The sequence below is a fragment of the Muscardinus avellanarius genome (assembly GCF_963383645.1).
Source record: "Muscardinus avellanarius genome assembly, chromosome: 8".
Classification (NCBI taxonomy): domain Eukaryota; kingdom Metazoa; phylum Chordata; class Mammalia; order Rodentia; family Gliridae; genus Muscardinus; species Muscardinus avellanarius.
In genome coordinates, this window is record NC_137794.1 from 117279053 (window position 1) to 117301034 (window position 21982).

Below are 21982 nucleotides of genomic sequence, written 5' to 3' on the forward strand. Positions count from 1 at the left end.
TTCTGGTATTGAGGATCGAACCTAAGGCTTTGCAGGGCAGGACCTATACACCGAGCCACATCTCCAGCTAGACCTGTCTAGTTTCCTACTGTCTTGATGGCTGTTACTATTTCAATTGGCTTTTGCCAGCCAGTCTTTGGACAAGCACTTCTGAGAAGTGGCCCGGCGCAGCATGACACTCTGCTCTGCGCTCTAGCCGTTTTCGTAAGCCCTGCAGTATCCCCTGTGAGTTCATATCCTGAAGTGGAACCGCCCCAAGCCATTGGAGCCATTCCGAGGTGGCGCAGTGACTCAGTTTCCATCGTAAACCTCATTGTTTTCGTGGCTTGACACGATTCCAGGCGTTTTGGTCGACATCTTGGCAAGGTTGTTAAATAGTTTTAACAGATGTTAAGAGTAGTGTTTCCTCTTAAGCGTTCTTAGTAAATACATTAATCAGGAAGCGCAAAACCCCCAGGGGGACCAAGGCACTGCGCAGGTGGGACCTGCAAGCACGGGACGCACACCTGAAGGGCCAGCGGAAAGCGGGTGCAGAAAGCCGTGTAGCTCCCCTCTCCCCTCTCTTCTCCCAGCTTTCTAAATTTAACACCCAGAATGCGTGTTTTATGGACCTTAATCGATGCCTTACTCGGGTGAAGGGCCCATGGAGGTCCACTGGAACTGTTTCCTTCCGTGGTGATGATCGAGGGCAGGAGATGAGCCAAGCTTCACAGATGCAGGCTTCGCTCCCTGTCCCTGAGGGCTGAGTCTTCTTGACTTACCCTCTTGGAATTTCACTGATTTCCTGGGGCGGGGAGCCCTAGGACTTGGAGTGGACATAAGTGGGGAAGTGGTTTGCTGTATGCTGATGTTTTCACATTCTTTCCCCAAGGACAAGATGAGCCCAACCCCAGCCCCAAGCAGCTGCACGAGGGCAGGGCACCGATGCCCTCCGGTCCCAGGTCTCCAGGAATGGGGACAGGTGCTCAGCCACAATCGGAACTGCTTCTGGCTCGCCCCGTGCCCCCAGCCAGTGAACCCTGTGGGCGGGATAGAGCCTCTGCCCTTCCCAGGGCCCAAGTCATGAGCCCGCCCGCCCAGCGGGCACTGCTAGGGACCGTGGAGTGCCTGGCTCCAGCAGTGCCCTTCTCTGGCCTCCTGGGTGGAGACCATGCTTGGGAGTGCGGGCCTGGTGTACGGGGCTGAGGAAGGCAGACACTTTTCACCACAGTGCCACATGCAGGTCGTGTGAACTCTGTCCCCACGGGCTCCTTTTCTTCTGGAGATAGTCCTGGTGCAGACCTGACTGAGGAGTAGCATCTGTGGCCACTAGTTCCCAAAGCCAGCCTGCGTCCTGGGACAGCACGGATGGCTCCGGGTCACAATCAAGGGCTGCCCATGCAGGGCTCTGTCTGGGAGGGTGTCGCCCCCCGGGGCTGCTCCCCGGCCTCCCTTGGGGGAACCCAGTGCCGTGGCGGTGTCCCTGGCCTGGCAGGAGCCCCAGGAGCTGGCCCTTCTTGGAGCTGCCCAGGGGCTTCCCCATCTCCTCTCTCTCCACCATCAACTTCTAAACTGCTTCAGGAGTCCTGGGGACGCTCTTTGTTCCTTCCATGAAAAGCTCTACTTTCTCTTCTTCCTGTGATTACTTTCGATAACTCTATAATTAAAAGTGCAAGTATTAATACTAATTTCCAGCATCTTGGGTTTTTTTTTTAATTGTTGGGCTTCCTGGAGCTGATTTTCACAGGCCTCATTATGACTATGCTTTTCTTCAGCACTTCATGGAGAAACCCTGGGCTGAGGGGCAGGGGGGCTGAGGGAGCGCCCTGAGGAACAGAGGGGCAGGGAGCACGCTGAGGGGCAGAGCTACCACTTAGCTCTAAGTTCCCGATTGCTCTCTCTAAAAACCGTTTCTGTTTTTTTTTTTTTTTTTTTTTTGGTGGTACTGGGGGTGGAACCCAGGGGCTTTCTACCTCCGGGCTATACTCCCAGACCTATTTTATATTTTATTTGGAAACAGGGTCTCACTAAGTGGCTGAGGCTGACTAAGTAGCTCAGGCTGGTTACGAACCTGTGCGATCCTCCTGTCTCAGCCTCCCAAGCGCAGGGATTACAAGCGTGCGCCACCACGCCCGGCTAAAAACCGTTTCTGATGCTGGGGGTTTTGAAACCGACTCAGTCTAGCAGGTTTGTCATGGCCATGGGTGGCCGCTGAGGACGTAGCATGCAGGCACTGCTAACCCGCAACAGAAGTTAAAACTTGATTTCACTTTAATTAACTTCAGTGTGAGGGGCAGCATCTGGCTCAAAGTTTCTGTACTGGACATTGCATGTCCAGGCAGATGATTCAGCTGAACTGCAGACGGGGCATCATGACCCCAGCCCTGGAGTTCTAGCTAGAGAACCATGAATCCTGGCGGAGCCGGCGCCTCGCAGCAAGAGTGAGGGGGCCTGAGGGGTGTCTGGAGGCCTGCAGGGGCTCCCAGCGCCCCACCTGTCTAGCTTTGAGATTTCGTTCCTGCATTCTGTGGTGGCCACGGTGCTGGGGAGGGGTTGCTGCACAGGACTCTGCTGCTTGATGTCTGAGAGACATTCCCTTGGAAGGATTCCATGCCTGGGTTATCACACGGTGTAACAAAGAAAATTCCAAGAATCTCTTTCTATATGTAAACAAAGTCAGAGGAGAGCTGCCCGACATACCCAGCACCCATCTCTGCCGGGGAAGAGCTTCAGGAGGGCCGGGAGCAGAGGAGCTATGCTGAGGGCGGTGGCAGGCCCCCAGTCCACCCAGGTGTCCTGTCCAGGCCCCCTCCCATGCCATGCCGGTGAGCTGAGACTGAGTCCCGGAGCCCCGGCTGGGGAAGAAGCCCAGCCCAGCTGCTCCTGGAAGGACCCTGGCAGAGGGGAAGGGCGAGCCAAGTCCAGTGCTCTTGTCTGATTCTCCTGACCTCACAGTACAGCTGGACCACCTCTGGAAGCAGCACTGGCCCTCGGTGGCCCCTGACTTCTCTCAGTTGCTGTGACTGAGCCATGGCCTCAGCCCCTTGACAGCGTTCCTGCCTGAGGGGCAGCCTTCATATTATCCCGGCGCCTGTGAAATAGAAGTTTGGGCACTTTTGGGGGGATACTGAGGATTGAACATAGGAGTAGTCCACCTCTGAGCTATACTCTCAGCCCTTTTTATTTTCTTTGTTTTGAAACAGTCTTGCTAGGTTGCTGAGACTGGTCTCAAACTTGTGATCCTCTTGTCTTAGCCTACCAAGTGTTAGGATTACAGGCATGAGTCACCACACCCTGGCTCTGGGAACTCCACTTTTTTGAACCCAGGAACATTCTACCTCTGAGCTACATCTCCAACCCTATTTTATATTTTTATTTTGAAGTATGGTCTCACTAGGTTGCAGAGGGCCTTGCCAAGGTGCTGAGACTGGCCTTGATCCTCTGATCCTCCCGTTTCGGCTTCCCAAGTACGGGAACTGCAGATGTTCTCCAACCCACCTGGCTCAGAGGCCTTTTTTTATCACAGAAAAAGGATTCAGATTTCCCCTGGATCTGCTCCTCTTCTGCTCTGTGGTGGTGGCTGGCTGTGCTAGGGTGAATCTGGTGGGGAGGGACCTTCCTGCTGGAGGTAGGTGGCGGAAGCTCTGTGGTGGAGGCCTGGAGCCCCTCGGGAACTCCAGATTCCAGTGAACACACGAACTGGACACTGCCCAGCCTTTGTTCAGAGACCAGAGACCCCTGACCTTTTCAGGACATGTCCACACTGTAACCGGACCCGCAAAAAAATAAATAAATAAAATGAAAGTGGACACCGGCATATGTGAGTCTCACAGCCTCCGCCCCTTCCTCTCTGGCCACCTCCCAATGTGTTTGGGTAGAGAGGGGCTCTGACTGAGCTCAGGCGTGGTGTCCAGTGAGGATCTGTTTCTGCTCTCAGTCCTGCAGTTACGGCTCTTGGTGGCAATGACCTCACTGTATAATGTGGTCTCCTCTGAGGCTTGGCACAAAAGCAGGGTCCGCATCTCAGCTTTCAGCTCTGCCCCTGGCTTCCAGGTTCCTCTAATATTCTCTAACATGTATTTTAGTGTAATTTGCCCTAAATGCTTTGAAATGAGTAGGAGCCGTATGAGAGAAACTCGGCTGAGTGCCCTTGAAATGTCATTTTGTCCAGATTGCCTGTGATGGTCCTGGAAAGTGAGGGCAACGGAGAAGATGGTGCCTATCCCTTGTTGGTTACACTGCCCCAGAAAGTACAGAGGCCAGCAGGGGCTGCATGAATTATACATTGTAAACACAGAGAGCTCTTTCTTAAGTAGAAAAGATCATCGGGGCTGCGGGCTGCTGCTGTTGGATAAGACAGTATTTCCCCATCTCTTCCGTGTTCTGGTCCTGCGGCCAGCAGTGTGGTCTGAGCCTTTGAGTGTACGGCCAGGGCTCCTGGGGGTCACATCACCTTTTTTGCATGCAAAACTTCCCAGGTTCTCCCGAGTCTACTGAACCCAAGACTCCAGGGTGGAGAGCAGGAGCCTGCGCCCCAAGGCCACTGTGGTTGTGGCCGTGTGCAGGCTGGGTGCTCTGGAAATGGAGCTCGACTTATGCTTATTCTCCAAGTTGATTTCTCATTTGGAGGCACTTTTGATTGTGCCTCTTTCCCCTGGTCACTGGGGATCCCTCTGCGGGTCAAGTGCTTGATGCCTGTGTCACTGAAGGTGGGTCCATCTGATGTTTCAGTATTTGTCAATATGTGTCAGTATTCGCCTGATGCCAGCCTAGAGACCCGTGGACCATGCATGAACTGCACAAGGCTGTCAGAAGTCAGGCTTGTTTCTCCAACACAGTTCCTGCAAGAATTCCCATGTGTGTTGCTACCTGTAGTGTAATCCCCCTTCACATGTAAGCAAAAAGTGCTTACCTGTTCCCTTGTCTATAGTTTGATGTGAATCCTATTTTAATTCACTTATTTTGAGGTGTCGTATAATCTTCGACACCCCAAGTAGCTGTGGGGCTCATTTGCTCATGGGGATCGTCCACTGTGTAGCAGGCAGAGCCCCGGCCTCTGACCTCTGCACGTGCAGCCAGAGTCCTGATTAGAAAGCCATTTGCTTCTCTGTTTCCGCCTGTGTAAACTGGGCTAAGAGCACTGGTGCGGACATTCTTGGACTAAGGGAGATGACCACATGGGCAGCTTCCGGCCCAAAGCCCAGCAGCCTTAGCTGCACGGAGGTGCTCAGGCTGTGAGCGGGGCAGCCTAACAGATGAAATCACAAGAGGGCCGAGGAAGAGGGCAAGCCAGGGAGAGGATGGGGAGTGGGAGAGCGAGCCCTCTGTGCCAACGCTGCTTTCCCACTTGGTATTCCTCATCCTCACATTGGCTCAGTCATATGGCAAGGGACAGCGTCCCGTGGGGCCCCTGCGGCTCCCATGGGGTACCTGCTCCCATCTCCCTGAGGCCCGGCTCTCCCTTGGACCCTGATTCCTATGTTAGTTTTCACACCATGCTCTGTAGCCCCTGACACAGGCCCTGGCCATTCCACAGTCACTGGACGTGCTTACGTTAGCATAGCTAGCTCGAGGTGAAAACACTGAGCACAGCCAATGGGCTGGCAGGGCTTGGGCACCCAGGGCCCAGTGATGGGCCGCTCAGTCTCCTCCCTAGAGAGGCTTCCCTCCAAGGGCCGCAGCATGGCTGCTCGAGAGGCTCCCACCTGCTCTTGCAGGCTCCGGACCGGGGGCCTTCCTAACGCTGCAGCTGGGACTACGGGAGTGGCCAGTGTTTGTCTGACAGTCCTTGGACTCTCAATGGGGTCTTAGATAAGGAACTGGTTCCTTCAGCTAAGCTGCTGAAGATAGTACGCATGGCCCACCGAACCTGTGCAGACGCTCCCGGTGATCTGAAGTGTCCACCGAGACCTCGGATCAGAGCAGCTCTGGCCTCTGGGTGGAGGCTCCGTTTCACTATCCTGCAGCGTGTCTGTCTAACTTACATGGTACAGACACCTCTCCTCAGATGTGTGAGAACGGTAGCTGAATGTTGAGTAAGGCTTTTCGTTGTTGTTGCTGCCAAAGTTAATTTACTTGGATTAAGGTAATATCATCCACATTGTATCTTACTAGGAAGAATGTAGAATAGCAAAGTTCTTAGTACTGAATCTCAAATAAACATAAATCTGGATAATTATAACCTGAGAGTTTCCTTGAATTATATCCAAGAAGAGCTACCAAGAGGCAAAGATATACTTTGTCATCACTGAAATGAATATAGACGTGGAGACAGGGAAGGGAAATAGATAAAAAGAAATGTTTGGGGAAAGAGGAAGAGACTTGCAGAGCAAGAAGGCCAGCCAGACACAGGCCTGAGCCCAGCTGTGGGGTCGGGAACCGCTGGCTCGCGTTCTAGGATGGGAGGAGGACGGCCAGCTGGGGAAGGTTGGGTCAGGGCACCAGAGCCAGTGCGTGCTGGGGAGGCACCTAGAGAAGGCTGTATGGCCTCAGCACGCAGCAAACGCAATAAGAAAGAGAAGCCCAGCCACGTGCCCCGGGCTTGTCATATTCCTGTCCTGAATCTGAGCGTGGTGGCGGCTTCTCCCTCGCCAGCTTGTCCCTGGAGGCCTGCTTTGCAAGGTGGGATTCTCCCTGCACTGGGGCCCAGAGGTGGCGCCCGCCTGCCCTGCCCTGCGCGCCCGACATCTCCAGGTGTTGGGATCCCTGCCTGCTGGTGCCGCCTCCAAAGCCCCCATGAAGACTTCACTCCCTTCACGACCTCCTACTTCAGCTCCCTTTCTCCTGCTCGCGGTGTTCCCACTGGAGTTGACCGTGGCCAGGACGGTCACTCAGGCCACGTGGTAGAGCTGGAATTCCTGTGCGCATTGGACGGTGTGCAGCAGGAGGGCCCAGGACTCTGGCAGGGGAAGCCTGCTGGGTGGGTTGCCAGCATAGCACACCAGTGCCCGTCCCTGGATGCCTGCTCCGAGCACCCGGCGTGGATCCTGGTGAGGAGCTGCCCCTGGCCAGTCTGTCCCCCGGGTGATGGTGGGCGCTCGGTCCTTCCCCCTGCAGAGCGCTGTGTGGTCTGGGGCACAGAGCCATCGAGAGGGAGTGGAAGGTGAGCGCTAGAGAGGGTGTCCAAGGAGAAAGGGCAGAACCAGCAGGGGCTGCTCCCGATACCCCATGGGTATCAAGGATATAAAAGGAGAAAGCCAAAGATCAGACAAGGAAACACCTGGGCCCGTCCATGGAACTGCGCCCGGAAACCGTCTTGTGGGACCCTGGGGCGAGCCCTTCTGCCCATCTGCAGCGGGCGCCCCAGTGTTGTCATGGAAACATGCCAGCTCCCTTGGGGGCGTGGGGTCACTCATTTATACACCAAGCACTTGTTCAAAACCAATAATGGACCCACACCAGGACACAGCTGGGGGCCCCGGGAGTGTAAGTGAAACTGTGGTACCATTTAGGGAGGAGGAAGGCGGCTCTCCAGTTCCAAGCAGGGCATCATGCCGGACTTTTGTTAGGTCTAGAATAATGGAGCAGTGTGGCCGGCCAGTCCTGAGGTTGACTAGCAAGGCACACACAACCCAAAGGAGAGCCACGGCTGCTCAGACCCTGGGGAGCAGATCCTCCCAGAGACGAGGCCCGCGCCGCCACTCTGCCCACAGCAAATGCGGACCCAGGCAGTTAGCAAAGCAGTGAGGCTTTTGACACGGCGACGTCTTAGAATACTTGAAGACTTGTGCCTGGGCTTCCTGCCTGAGGTGGACACGGGAGGGCAGCGTCCTCGCGGTTCCTTCTCGAGCATTTGCGTGGTGGCCACAGTAGGTGACCTTGTGCTTTGGGCTCCTCAACAGAACACTTCTTTACATTTTCTTACATTTTTTTCTCTCTCTTCCCCAAGTTTTTGAGAGTGGATCAAGATAAAGACAGAGATTGCAGCCTGGACTGTGCAGGCTCTCCTCAGAAGCCCCTCTGCGCCTCGGATGGAAGGACCTTCTTATCCCGCTGTGAATTTCAACGGGCCAAGTGCAAAGACCCTCAGCTAGAGATCGCTTACCGCGGGAACTGCAAAGGTAAGGGGTCTGGGATCTGCTGGGTTTGACTACCCTGCAAAGAGGGCGAGGCGGTCGTCACAGAGCACGATGTGCCATTTATTTATTTATTTGTGGGGCCTGGGGATGGAACCTAGAGGCATTCGACCTCCGAGCTACACCTCCTGTCCTATTTTTTATTCTTTATTTTTAAACAGCGTCTCACCGAGTTGCCGAGGGCCTCACTAAGTAGCTGAGGCTGGCCGCGAACCGCAATCCTCCGGTCTCAGCCTCCTGAATGCTAGGATTACAAGCGTGAACCACCGCGCCAGGCTGTGCCATTTATTTTTGTATTTGTTACATTTTAAATCTAAAGGCTCAAGAGTTTTATATTTGTAAGGATAAAGAGCAATTTCTACAAATTTCAAAGCAGAGTCATTTAGAAGAATTGTTTAATGCTCCTTCTTCGTAAGTGGTTCTTGCTGTCGTGAGCGAATTCACGTGCATTTCAGGGCCTTTCCCCCAGTGCTGTGACATTCTTACCCAGATTTATCGTGTTGTTGTTGATTTCGGCTCTTCCTCATTTTTCACTTTGGCATATGCACAGATGACCTGTACAGTTTGGTGCTGATTCTGCCCTGGTAGCTTTCAATTTTCATGAGTTAGGAATCCCCCTTAGATGTGACACTCATGCTTAGAGCAAGCCATTGAACCACTTTCCACATTAATGACCGGTTTGACTCAGCGAAAGACCCGGGTGCTTCAAACACAAATAGAACCCTTTCACAAAGCCATCTACCTTCTTTTTCTTATTCCCTGGGAAACAAGACCACACAGGCTGAAACTGCCTGGGGGGTGTGCTGGGTTGATGGGCTATTAGCCCCAGCGGCCTCTCAGCTAAACACACTGCAACCCGCTAACCACCACCACGCTATGTCGGGCTCCTAATTAACCCGGCTTGGAGTAGTTTTCCCCTCCTTCCACAATGCAATATACTCGGTAGACAGATTGGGGCTACTTTTTAGATGACAAGACAGAATTTTGCCAGGTCCTTTAGCCCCAAGACATTCTCTGATGTGGTCATTTGAAGGTCATGTACTTGTAGCTGTGGCTTCTCAGCACAGGGGACAGCTAAGGTGGCCTTGGCCTCTGAGCCTGGCCTTTGCACGGCAACACGCCCTCCCTATGCGCACACTGGCTGCCCTGTCCACAGATGCCAGATCTGGCGCCCAGATGTCCTCTTGGTACGTGCGTGCAGCTCGGCCCGTGACCCATGGCTGCACGCTATCCGGGGCTTTTCCTGCCATTGTGGCGTGTTCAAAGGCAGTGTGGGAGTCAAGTAGCACTTTGAGGCTACAGGAAGGCCAGGGCTCGAGCCAGGTGGTCAGGCATGTAGACCCTCCAGGAAAATTCCAGGAAGGTCATTCTACACCTGGAGGTGTGGAGAGAGTGGTGCTGCAGGGTTAGACTGGGTAGGAAGAAGCTGCTTCTCAGATGCTGTCAGGTGATGGTGTGATTTCCCTCCTGTGGAGGTAGTCAAGGGTCCCAGGGCTGGACCCAGGAGGTCCTGTAGGGAGCCGCAGGTGGAGCCAGGTTCTGAAGGGCCGGAGTGTGGGCTGCTGGGGTTTGTACTCACCTTGCGGCCAGTGGCAGCCATAGGAAGGTGTAGGCGGGACCTGGGCAGATGCACATTTAGCTGGATGCTGAGAACGCCCCACAGTGGGCCACCTGACCACACCTGTGCTCCTTCCTCCTGCCGTCCGCTGTGATGGGCTGCAGGTAACTGAGGTAGTCACATCCAGTCTGAGTGCTAAGCTCATGTCTGCTTCCAGGGGAGGAAGAGAGCAGCTACTCTCAGGTGGAAATATCGTTTTACTTCGTTCACCAACCTCCATATGTTCCTGGATTTGCAGGGATAACAGTGCCGTGAAAACATATTTTATCCATACTTTAAATAAACACACAGATCCATTCCAAAGCCTCAAACAAAGTGTGAAGATGTCGAGATGCGCGTCTTGTGCAGGTGGGCAGAGCCGCACGGTGAGCGGCCAGCCCAGGGCCTGGGGAGCTGGGGCTGCGGAGCCGCCTGCCAGGGCTGAGGGAGCCCTGCCCCTTAGAAAGGGCCGGGCAGAAACTCCAGTGGCAGTTGAGAAGACCTGGCACAGAGAAACGGAGGCAGATAGAGGAGATTTTCACCAAACTTTAACCACCTCCACATAATAGGGCCTCGTGTAACCCGTGAAGAGAAGAAACATCGCTAACTAACAACGGTCTTCACAAATTACACACATTAATTTTATTTTTTTTTGGTGGGGGAAAATAGTTTTAAAATGTTGAAATACAGATGTAAAGTGCTTTTGATAGAAAAGTTCTATAAAATAAAGATGAGTGTAATTCAAATTAATAGCATTTGAAATTATCCTATCAAATTATATACTTGTATATACTTTCTACAATAAAAATAGATTGGAAGCTGGGCGTGGTGGCGCACGCTTGTAATCCCTGCGCTTGGGAGACTGAGTCAGGAGGATTGCCCACGTTCAAAGCCAGCCTCAGCTACTTAGTGAGGCTCTCAGCAACTTGGTGAGACCCTGTTTCCAAATAAAAAAATATAAAAATAGGTCTGGGAATATAGTCTGGAGGTAGAAAGCCTCTGGATTCCACCCCCAGTACCACCAAAAAAAAAAAATAGATTGGAATTTGAAGTTTAGAGGTTGCAATACTCTCTGGCTTTCCTTGTGATGGGAGAGGAACATACCATTGAAGATACATGACTTTTTCTTTTTTTTTGGCGGGTCTGGGGATGGAACCCAGGGGCATTCTACCTCTGAGCTACACCCCCTGCCCTATTTTTTATTCTTTATTTTGAAACCGGGTCTCACTGAGTTGCAGAGGCCTCACTAAGTAGCTGAGGCTGTCCGTGAACCGCGATCCTCTGGTCTCAGCCTCCCGAATGCTGGGATTACAACATGCGCCACCACTCCCGGCTAATAAATGACTTTTAAAAAATTATAAATTATTTTTTCATTTCCTAACCACAACAATAAGCAGAAAAACACCAGGCGTGGTGGCACACGCTTGTAATACCAGTGCTTGGGAGGCTGAGACAGGAGGATCACACACATTTGAAGCCAGCCTCAGCTACTTAGTGAGGCTCTCAGCAACTTGGTGAGACCCTGTTTCCAAATAAAATATAAAATAGGCCTGGGAGTATAACCCGGAGGTAGAAAGCCCCTGGTTCCACTCCCAGTTTCACACACATGTGAAAAAAAAAAGCAGAAAAGAATTCACTGAATTTCATTTACTGGGAGCTATATCATTATTTTGTTATTATAATGTTTTTCTCAGTGGCATTTAGGACTTAATGTTATTTAGTTTTAATTTCCTTGGTGAATACTTGAGGAGAAATCTCACATTAATTTGCTGGATGCATACACATGGCACACACGTGCACAGACACACACAGGAACGTGCGTGCACACATGCACACACAGGTGTGCCCACTCATTCGGGCCCCAGCACCAGCAGAGCTCACACAGTCCTGGCGCGTTGGGCTGAACAGCCCAGGCCCGCAGGCAGCTCAGCGCTCTGTGGTTCTGACCTCATACTGTGGGTCCTCTGTGAGCTCTCCCACGGGCTCCGAATGGGGTTCTCAGCACTGGTGGGTCTAGTGGGCTCCCAGTCTTCTCTTGGAGCAACCCCTTGGATGTTCCCCTGAAGAGGGCATTGTGAGCTTCTCCTCAGACAGTCCTCAGGACGGCTTTTCCTCCTTGGTTGCTCCTGGGCTGCAGTCTCCAGCAGCGTGGGTGTCAGAATTCAGGGGCGCTTGGGAATCTACCTGTCATGGTACCACCTGGAGGCTGGAGGCAACTGGCCCCTTAGTGCTGGACACAGCCCTGAGTGCCATCCCAGTGGACCTCCGGTGTGGGGCTTCCTGGGGTGCTGGGTGGTGGGAGCAGCTCGGGGGCACAGGGCCGGGCGCGGGTCCTCGGTGGGCGCGGCGAGGTAGCCTGATCACCCAGTGCCTGATGGCGGGCATTGTGCACCGTCAGCGTGGGGCCCCAGCGCCTGGGCTACCGGCCCCCATGGCTGCTCAACCCCAGGGAGCGGTTCACTTTCCATTTGACAGAGAATGAGTCTGCTGGCTTGTTTGGTCTGAGTATTCACATAAGGAGCATTTCCCAAACCCAAGGGCCCAGCGCCAGGAGAAGTGGGGCGCTCTGTCCCACGTCTTCCTTTTGCGACCACAGCAGTCTCCTTGCTGCGCTCTCCTGCCTGCCCTTGCTGGGAAGGACAGCTCTCCTGCGGCCTGCGGGGCCTCTCCCCTTCCTCAGCCACGTGGGCTCTGATGTAACTCTGTAGACAGCTTCCAGCTTTTCAGCCTTCCCTGCCGAGGACACAGAAACAAACAGTGGAAGAATAAATCCAAACAGAGAGGGTGCATTTGGGAGAAACTTCTAGAAGCTATTGCCTGGGCAGTCTTACCTGTGAAAAAAGATGGTGCTGTGGCCATAGCCTCCCTAAGCCTGCTGTTTAGACCCTTCGCTTAGGTTTCCCCAGCTAAGAGTGCAAGGAGTTGGCCGTGAGGTTGAGCTGAAGCCTGGGCCTCGGCGTGGCCTGCTGAGGACTCCCTGACGAGGCCAGGCCTTCGTGGGCCTCGGGGTGGAAGTCCGACCCTGGGCCTCCTGTCTGCCATCTGTTGAGGTGGCATCTCTGGGCCTTGGACTTCAGATCCCTGCTGCAGCTCCTCAGGGTGGGAGCTGGACTCCTCTCCACAGGGAGAGAAAATTTCACTTGAATACAGATGTCATTCTTGGTGGGTCCCTGGTCAGTTTACTTTTTCACACCTAGCTTAGTTTCTCTGGATAATTCCCTTAATTGGAAGTTTCATACCATAAACCTGTGACTCCTAAACATGTGGCAGGGAGAAGCAGGCAAACAGAAGGCTTCCCTCCAGGTTTAAGTTTAGCTGAAGTCAAAAGGGTTATGGTGGCCAGGCGTGGTGCACACTTGTGATCCCAGCAGCCGGGAGGCTGAGATGGGAGGATCGCACTTTGCGGACAGTTTTGGTGACTTAGTGAGGCCCTTTCCAACTCAGTGAGACCCTGTTCAAAAAAATAAAGAAAAAATAATAATAAAAAAGGGCTGGGGTATAGCTCAGAGGTAGAATGCCCTGAGTTCCATTCCTAGTAACACACACACACACACACACACACACACACACACACACATACACTCACACACACACACTCACACACACCCAGAATTATGGTCAAGGCAGTGGGTCTCAAAGCCCTGTTTCTTTAGGCCCCACCCAGGTGTGGAGCGAGCGTTAAACCTGCTTTAAGATGTTGGCTTGCTGTCGTGCTCTTGGGGATCAATGGCACCGTGCTCCTCTGACGCTTTCAGCAGGCTGGGGCTGGGGCTCTGAGGAGTCAGGCTCAGCCCTCATCTTGCAGGTGACAGACACCTTGCCACCACAAAGGGCTTCCGGTATGTGGCAGAGGTCTTCCCTCACCTGGGTCCTGGTCTCCGTGGGGACAGGAGCTTGTTATGGGGGTGGGCTCCTTCCATGGACTGTTTTACCCTAGCGAGTGTTCTATCCGATCCCCTAAATCCAGCGTTTAGCACCCGCCACCTACCCCAGTGCATCGCAGGACCAGGGGACAGATTGGGCGACACTGCGTGGAGAGACCCAGGTGCCAGCCCTGGGGCTGCGGGACTCAGCAGCTCCTTCCTGGTGTCTCCTGAGAGCACCACAGTGCAACAAGGCCCAGGCTGGCACTCCCTTGCAGAAGATGACGGAGGAGCAGGAGATGGGGCTGGGCCTCGCCTGGCCTCCTGCGCAGCGGGCGTGGCCGCCCACAGTCCCCAGTGGCCCTGGTGATGGAGCCGAGCCCTCCCGCAGCACCCAGGGCAGGCACAGCCTGTGTGGGCATCTCACGTGCTCGGCGGTGACAGTCTGTGGGCTCGTCTCTTTTAGATGTGCTGGCCTGGATACAGCAATTAAAATGTCTCGGTCCACATTTAATTAAATAGGATTAAGATGTTTTATGGCTTCATCTGATGATCTAACCATTGGCCTTGACGGAAATTGCAGTGGTTTGCCCGCATAGATTTTTTCTCATATTTTTATAGAAATTTGTGGAACTTGTGTTTTCAGAACTCAGCAAACACATTAATATTTTTCTTTTGATCTGAGACCAGTGGAGCTTTCTCTTCAACAAAATCTCTGGCATCGAATAAAAAAGAAAAAAAAGTCACACCCCCAAGACCTTGGAACTATTTTGAGATTTCTGGAAACAAAATCATAACAGATATCTGACAAAGCAACTTCCCTGGAGCCCTCTGGACACAGAGCCCCACAGTGAAACCCCGTGATGGAGAGTGGGTGCCACCGCTTCCGGGCCCCCCGGTCAGTGTGGGAGCCCCAGGCGCCCAGCACCTGCGCTGCATGTGCTGCTGGTGGGCGAGCCCTGCGGGCAGGTGCACAGGGATGGCGCTGGGGAATGGGGAAGGAGCGGGCTCAGGAGGAGGTGTGCGTTCTCGCCCTTTGCCTGGTGGGCCCAGGAAATACCTCAGAGAGTTCACAATATGTGGAATCCTTACAGAGAGGTGTGCGCTGACCATGGGGCTGTGTCCAGGTCTGCTTGAGGGCCTAGAGCCAGGCTGTCCAACTCCAGACCAGAGCCAGGTGTGGCTGGCCCCGGGCGCCATGCTGACCTCTCTGAGCTGGGCATGGCGCAGGGGTCTGCGCTGGCTCTCATCCTACGGCCCGGAGCTGGATGGTGAAGCCCTGTGTTTCTTTTTTTCTTTTTTTCTTTTTGGTGGTACTGGGGTTTCTGGAAGCCCTTCTACCTCCGGGCTACACTCCCAGACCTATTTTATATTTTTATTTGGAAACAGGGTCTCCTAAACCAGCGCGTGAGGCTGGCTTCGAACCTGCGCGATCCTCCTGTCTCCGCCTCCCAAGCGCGGGGATTACAAGCGTGCGCCACCACGCCCGGCGTGAAGCCCTGTGTTTCTAACAGCACAGAAACAGGTCAGAGGCCGCAGCATCTGGTTGTTTCCTTTGAAGGTGACGGTGATGTGGGAGGTCCCCAGCCACTCCTTCTGGGTCCTGGACCCAGGAGGCACCTGGCACCAAGTGTCCCTCAGCTGTTATCCATATTGGGCCTTCAGTGAGACCCGCGTCTCTGTGGGAGAGGCATGACTGTGCACCTATGCACAGGCATGTGTGTGAACTCTGCGTGTGTGTGTGTAAATGTGTGGGTGTGACTACAGGTGTGAGTGTGTGCCCGTGTGAATGGGTAGCGACTTGTGTGTGAGTGTAAACTGTGAAGGGGTATGTGAACTGTGGAACATGTCTGAGCATATGAGGGGCTTGGTGTGTGTATGAACTCTGAGTGACTTGTGTGTGGGTGTGAGCTGTGTGAGTGGTGTGAGTATGTGGTGTGTGTGTGCGGCTGTGTCTGTGTGTGAATGTATGGGTGTGCATGTGTGGCTGTGTCTGGCCTGGTGTCAATGGGTGAGCAGGTGCACTGTGCAGCAATTCTCCCTCTGCACACCAGGTCAGTGTGTGGCTGTGCACTCCCTCCGTCCGCAGACGCGCTGGCCTGCCGCGCTCGGTGTCCAAGTGGTGACCAGAAGCACAGGGCTAGCCATGGTGGGCGTGGAGGGTAAAGGCTTTTCCGGGCGCTCAACACGCCCTCCCTAGAGACAGAGCACCCTCCCAGGGATGGGCGCACCTGCTGGTCGGTCAGGGCTCTGAGATGGAGAGCGCTTGACTTGTGCTAAAGCTCAGGAGGTGCCCTCCCCTGTGCCGAGTCCGGCCCTCAAAACCACGAATGGGCCAGGTCTGGAACCTGTGGAGCTCGGTGTCTGCCTCCACCACGCCTGTCCAGGCACGGCCACCACTCTCAGGACGGCCATTTCAGAGCCACCCCGAGGAGCACACCTCCCTCGCCACATGCTCCTGCGCTGGTGCTGAGGTGGGCCCCTGTCCAGGCCCGCAGGGGGTCCCGGAAGATGGACTTGAAAACTGTCCTGGACTTCAGAAAGCGCACTTGACCTCAGCCCTGGCTCTACCTACCTGGTGACCGTGACTCAGTGCATCCGAACCTCCATGGAAAGATGTCTGATGTGTTCTGTCTTCTCTGCTTTCCAAGTGTGACATCAAGTCCATCCAAGTGTGACTTCTGTCCTCAGAGTCCTGCCTACTGCCACAGGAAGCTGGGGCACCTCGGCTAGGGTGACCCGGGCCCCCAGGAGGCGCAGGAGGACTGGCGTGTTCTGGGCCCCCCGGGCCCGGGCTCCTAGTTCCCTGGACTCCCATGGTTTAACATCGGGTCTTAGAAGCTTCTAAAATCTCCTATAACTGGTCCTTTGGATTGCTGCACTACAAAATTTCCTGTTAAGTGTACGGCCAAGCCATCTCTTCTGATCATTGCTCAATACTCTTTTGAGAGATTTCAGCAAAGAAGAAAATGATTTGCTGCCTCTTTAAAAGAAAACCATCCTCAGAGCCAACCTTCATAAAACTCTGCTGTCTTAGGAGAAGCAGGCTTGGTAGTGAGCACACTGGCAGGTAGGTTTAATGACTGATGCTTACCGGTTGTACAAATCCTGCTGTCTTATTAGAATCTATTTTACTTTGCAATTGAGAAGAAAAAATACCAACAGGTAGAAAAAAAGTCAACCAGGTAGAAATCAGCTGCTTATAAAACTCATTCATATTAACAAACATTCATCAAAAAACTCTGATAAAGTCTTGTTAGTGATACTGAACCTTAATGGATTCTTTATTTATAAGGTCCTAGCTCTTTCAGGTAATAGCAAAGGTTTATAAAGCATTTGCCCAAATTTGTATCAAAGAGGTTTTCTTTGCCTTAGTAAAGAGTAATTGTAATTAATCTTCCATTAGAAGATTAAATCAGTGCATTTACCTGATTAGAATACTTATGTGATTTTCAGTTAAGGTGAATTTCCCTAGGAGACAGACATTCGCCATAGCTTAAAATGTACTGTGAACCAAAGTGCTGTGATACCCCAGGAGAGGTAAAGCAATTTTAAAAAGGCCAGATAAGTGTCAGGAAGATGTGGAGAACTGGAGTGCTTCTGCTGTGTTTTGAGGATTTACAACTCTAACAGTTAGAGATAAAATGTTCAGAGTAAAATCTTAGTAAGCTTACTGATTGAGAGTTAGGGATCCTCCTAATTTTTAATTTAATGACAGGCATAAAGGATAAAAGCAGGGTATACATGTATCATCTATAAATGAAATCAAGGTGGGGATGTTGAGCCTTCCTATCCCATTTTCTAAAGAGTACAAAATAATTTTGGGATAGACACACAGTGGAATTCTGCTCAGCTGTAGAGGACAAAATTATGCCATGTGCAGCAAAAGGACGGAGCTGGAGGCCATTAGGCTGAGAGCAGCCAGTCACGAAGCACAGGGCTGTGGGCGTTTCCTCAGACGCGGAGTAACCGGACACAGAGGGTGCAGAGGAGGAGGAGCAGCCCTCGGCAGGGACAGGGGGCGCAGGGAGGGCAGCGTGGGGAGGGGATCTGATGGAGGAAACAGTGCAATCGACGCTCCCCACATGCGCAGAATGATCAGTGCCAGGCTCAAAATCAAGTCTGGGGAAGGACAGGGAGAGGACCCGGAGCTGGGAGAAGCTCACCGAATGCGGAGTGCGTGCCTCCCTCGGGACTTCATTGTCACGCAGGATCACAGTGCACCGATAATATCTTTCAGAGTTTGGGAAGGTGGATAGTATTTAGATTCCTTTAGAGGAGGATGTCCACACATTACACACGCGGTGGCTCCCACTGAAACCAAGGCTCCGAGGAGACGTTCTCACTTTTGCGCTCCCCTCCCCTCTGGCTGTGCTGGGGTGGAGGGGGTCCGCTTGTCTGTTCCGGTTCTTTTCTGGAGTGAAGAGGCTGCGTGACGGACACAGAGCCCCCGGCGTGAGGAATGGCAGGAGGTGGCCGGGCCGCCTTAGGCAGGCCCAACACCTGGGTTTCAGGTGGTGACCCAGATGCCTGCTGAGGGCGGCGGACCAGACCCTGTCATTTATGCTGCTCTCTCCATTGTCTGCTTTGAAGACGGGTCTGCCCCATGCTAGAGCAGACTTGGAATTCACTGTCCCGTCAAACACAAGAGCTGCAGGTTCGAGACCTGTCTAACCAGTGGCAAATGTGAAGTCTTTCAAAGAAGTCCAAGCCAACAATCGAGCCCAGGAGTTGTTTGAAAATTTTAAGCTTTTAAAGTTTTTTGCCATGTCCCACGATAGTTAAAATATTGGGAATAATTTACGGCTCCATCCACACCTTAGCAGGCTGGAACTTGTCACTTTTCCTCTTAGAAGTTGAACCACAGGTTATCCTAAAAAGTGTGGGGAGTCCACAGGCAATGATCTTCCTCAGCTGATGAGAACTACACTGAAACCACACACTGTTGAGTGGGAATCCAGCATGGACGTGAGGCCCAGGCCCGGGTAGAGGAGTGCTCCTCAGCCACGCAGGCCTGCAGCACCCATGCAGAGCGCCCAGCACTGCCGCCAGGGCAGGAGAGGGGCCCCACAGAGGCCTGGTGGGCACGCAGACTCCGAGTCCCTGCCAGCGCCCCTAACCACAGCACATGAGGAGGTGTCTGGAGACCGAGTGGACAGCGTGTGAGAAGGCGTTCTTCAGAGACCTGGACACTTGTCATCCCAACCTGGAAACACTCACACCATCGGGAAAGCCACCTGCCAAGGTTGGGAATCCAGAGCGCTGTGTCGTATGATGGCCCCAGGGAGACGGGCTTGGGCTCTCCACTCCTGGGCGTGTAGCCTGGTAGTAGGTGTTAGGACCTTCTCCCTGACAGTGGACTGCCTGTCCCCAGGACTCTTGCCACCATGGCAGGCATTGAGAGATCGTCCCCGTCACTGCTGGACCCAGGGCTCTGCTCCTTGGCTGCACCTGAAACCAGTGCCAGAGACCGAAGTATCTGTGGCCCTCCGACAGCGTGGAGCCATTCCGACGGCACCCGGGGTGCAGAGAGGTCTGCTCTGGGGCCCTGCAACTGCCCTCGCGTTCGGACTTTCCTGCCTTCGCAGTTCCTTCTCAGTATTTTCCAGAGCAAGATTCTCCTTTTTGCTGTTGAGTCCTGGGGGCCACTGGGCAGCAGGGGGCACGGTGCGGCGGTCCCAGGACAGGCACTGCGGCGCCTCGTCCTCACACTCCTGGATTGACTTGTAAGAACACGTTCATTGTGCACTGTGGTTACACATCCTGGTGAGGGTCAGGCACACGGTGCTTGGTGGACTGCCCTTCATCAGCCCTTCCCTCTCTTTCCTCTCCTGCCTCCCTCCCCAGCCCTCCTGGCCTCACTCGACACATCGATTTTCCCTCCAGCTTCCCCAGCGAGGGGCACCGGCCTTCTGAGACTGGCTGATCTCACTGGGCATCGCATCCTCTGCCCCAGCCACTATCCCGCTGATGCTCAGCCTTGCTCTTCCTGTGACTGAGCAGAGTTGCATCATGGGTATAGATACACGTCTTTAGCCATTCATCTGCTGATGTAGGTCAGCACCACAGTTTGCTGTTTTGAGTGGTGGGCTCTAAACACAGGTGTGCTCATGGCACTGTGGCTCGGTGACTGTACTCCTCTGGGACACACGAGGAGCAGGGCGGCTGGGTCACACACATGCTGCTTCTCTCCCTGGTCTTCCGAGGAGCCCCCGCTGACCTCCGTGGCGGCTACACGAGCTCGCAGTCCCAGCGCAGTGTAGACGAGTCTCCATTCCTCACACCCTCACCAGCATTTATTATTGTGTGTTCTTGACAATTTCCAGCATTTATTATTGTGTGTTCTTGGCCTTAGGCGGGATATCAGTGTGGTTCTGACTTGCATGGCCTGCGCAATGCAGGTGAGCACCCGGGGTAGGAAGGGGAGCTGGGAGCCAAGTCAGAGGAGGCAGGGGCTCAGTGGACCGCAATCCCATCCTGGGGCGCTCAGACACGGTAAAGAGATGGGGCCGCACTGTGGGTGAAAGGCCCTGACCCGCGGCTTCCGCACACCCCTCCCTCTAGATCAGTCCTGCTTGGGTGGGGCTATGGTCTCCACACTCATCCGGCTTGCATCTGGCATAGCCCCGTGGGCCCAGGACATTCCGGAAGGCTCTGACCGCGAGCCTTCATCTCCAGGAAGCGGCCCACTGCTTCCCACAGGCATGCTTGGGAAGTGTTCCTGGCCCCAGTTTCCCTCTCCTACAGCCTACCCTGCGCGTCTCCCCTGCAGGCTACTGTCGGGGTGAGGCCGGAGTGTGTGGCCAGAGGCCCTGCGGTCTGCCCAGAAGCCCCGCCACGCTGCCACGCCTGACCCGCACCTCTGCCTCTCATGCGGTCTGTTCTGCCCTTCCTGGCGCGGCCTAACCCTCTGCCTGTTCTTTCCTGCAGATGTGTCCAGGTGTGTGGCTGAGAGGAAGTACACCCAGGAGCAAGCGCGGAAGGAGTTGCAGCAAGTGTTCATTCCTGAGTGTGACGCTGATGGCTCCTACAGCCAGGTCTCCAGCTTGCTGGGGCGGTCGGTGGGCTGAGGAACTGGGAGGCAGGAGAGGCTGGGGAGGAGGTCGTCTTTCCTTGGTTCAGAAGTTAGTTCCTAGGGAGCCACGTGCAGATGGAGGGGCGAGTGGATGCCATGCCTCACATGGCGCCCTGCCCACCCTGCAGCCGGCCCCCGCTGCTCCTGGCCCGCCTGGCAGCGTCCTCAGCAAGGCTCCCAGCCACACTGACTGCCTCCACTGAGAACTCAATTCTGGCTGAGTTGTATGCATGGGCAGCTGGCGCTGTGAGCCTCCCTGCCAGGGCAGGCATGGGCACCGAGACGCAGCAGCTCATGGCTGGTGCCAGGAGCTCACCAGGCCAGGCCTGAAGGGCTGAGGGCACATCAGCCAACAGCAGCCTTGATGGTAACTGGGTCTCTGCTCTGTCAGGACTGTCCTTCCTTACCACGGAGCCCACAGCGATTGGTGGGAGGACAGGAAAGGACAGGGCAGGGCCCTCTCTCGGTGACAGTTGAGTTTCATCTGCTCTACCTGACAGGGAAGAGCGCGGGAGGTGGGCAGGACGAGGCCGTCCCCCTGGCTGTGGCCCTCTCAGGAGGAGCCCTGGGGAGACCCAGAAGGCACCTTGGAAGAACATACTGTCTTCAGCACTGCCATGGCCAACAGAGGAACCCCAAGCAGCAAGTCTCCCCACTTCCTCAGGCCTCGGTTTCTCCACTTGCGAAAGGCAGGCCAGGGCTGCATCTGGAGGGCAGTGAGTTTCGTTGGGTCCTCCCAGCACTGAGCAGGGCTCAGGAAGCCCCACGCTCAGGTCCCCTCAAAGTCTGCACACCCCCTTCTAGCCAGGATCTGCAGGCACCTAAAGAGGCTTGGTGGCCGGGGCTCTGTGTGAGGGTCCGCAGAGCCCTTGGCCCTCAGCCGGGCTCCACACCCATCCTGGAGCGCTCACCTTGCTGTCCTTTCTCGGCAGGTCCAGTGTCACAGCTACACAGGGTACTGCTGGTGCGTCACACCCAACGGGAGGCCCATCAGCGGCACCGCCGTGGCCCACAAGACGCCCAGGTGCCCGGGTAGGTCCGACCCCATCGCTCTGGGGAAGACTGTGTGGCTTCTTCTCACCATCCTGTCGTGTGTGCTTGCTGTTCAGTTTGGGTGGAGCTGAGCCACGTGGCAGTGGGCTTAGGTTACCTGACAGAGTCGTGCTTACACAGAGAAGAGAAGGAAAGCCCTGGAGCGCTGCGTGATTTGTAAGTCTTAATTTTAAACAGCCACAGGGACTATAGTCACTGGTAGAAATGACACGGTGTTTTCTTTAGCGAAGAAAGCAAAAAATTTCAGGGTGTGTGCATGCATGTGTGAGTATGTGTGTGCATGTATACACACATGCATATGTTTTCAAAGAGAAAGCGGGTCATTCTTCATAGGTCAGTT

The 21982-nt window shown here is 54.3% G+C and overlaps 1 protein-coding gene across 2 annotated transcripts in view; it reads left to right on the forward strand.

Annotated features, from left to right (window-relative positions):
• Positions 1–21982, forward strand: part of SMOC2 (SPARC related modular calcium binding 2) — a gene marked incomplete at both ends in the record, with an annotated part of 138595 nt that overhangs the window by 37409 nt on the left and 79204 nt on the right. For both annotated transcript variants that reach the window (XM_080699836.1, XM_080699837.1), the window contains 3 exons: positions 7868–8039; positions 20445–20551; positions 21522–21621. In XM_080699836.1, the coding sequence (XP_080555962.1) occupies positions 7868–8039; positions 20445–20551; positions 21522–21621 (379 nt within the window). The remainder of the gene's footprint in view (positions 1–7867; positions 8040–20444; positions 20552–21521; positions 21622–21982) is intronic.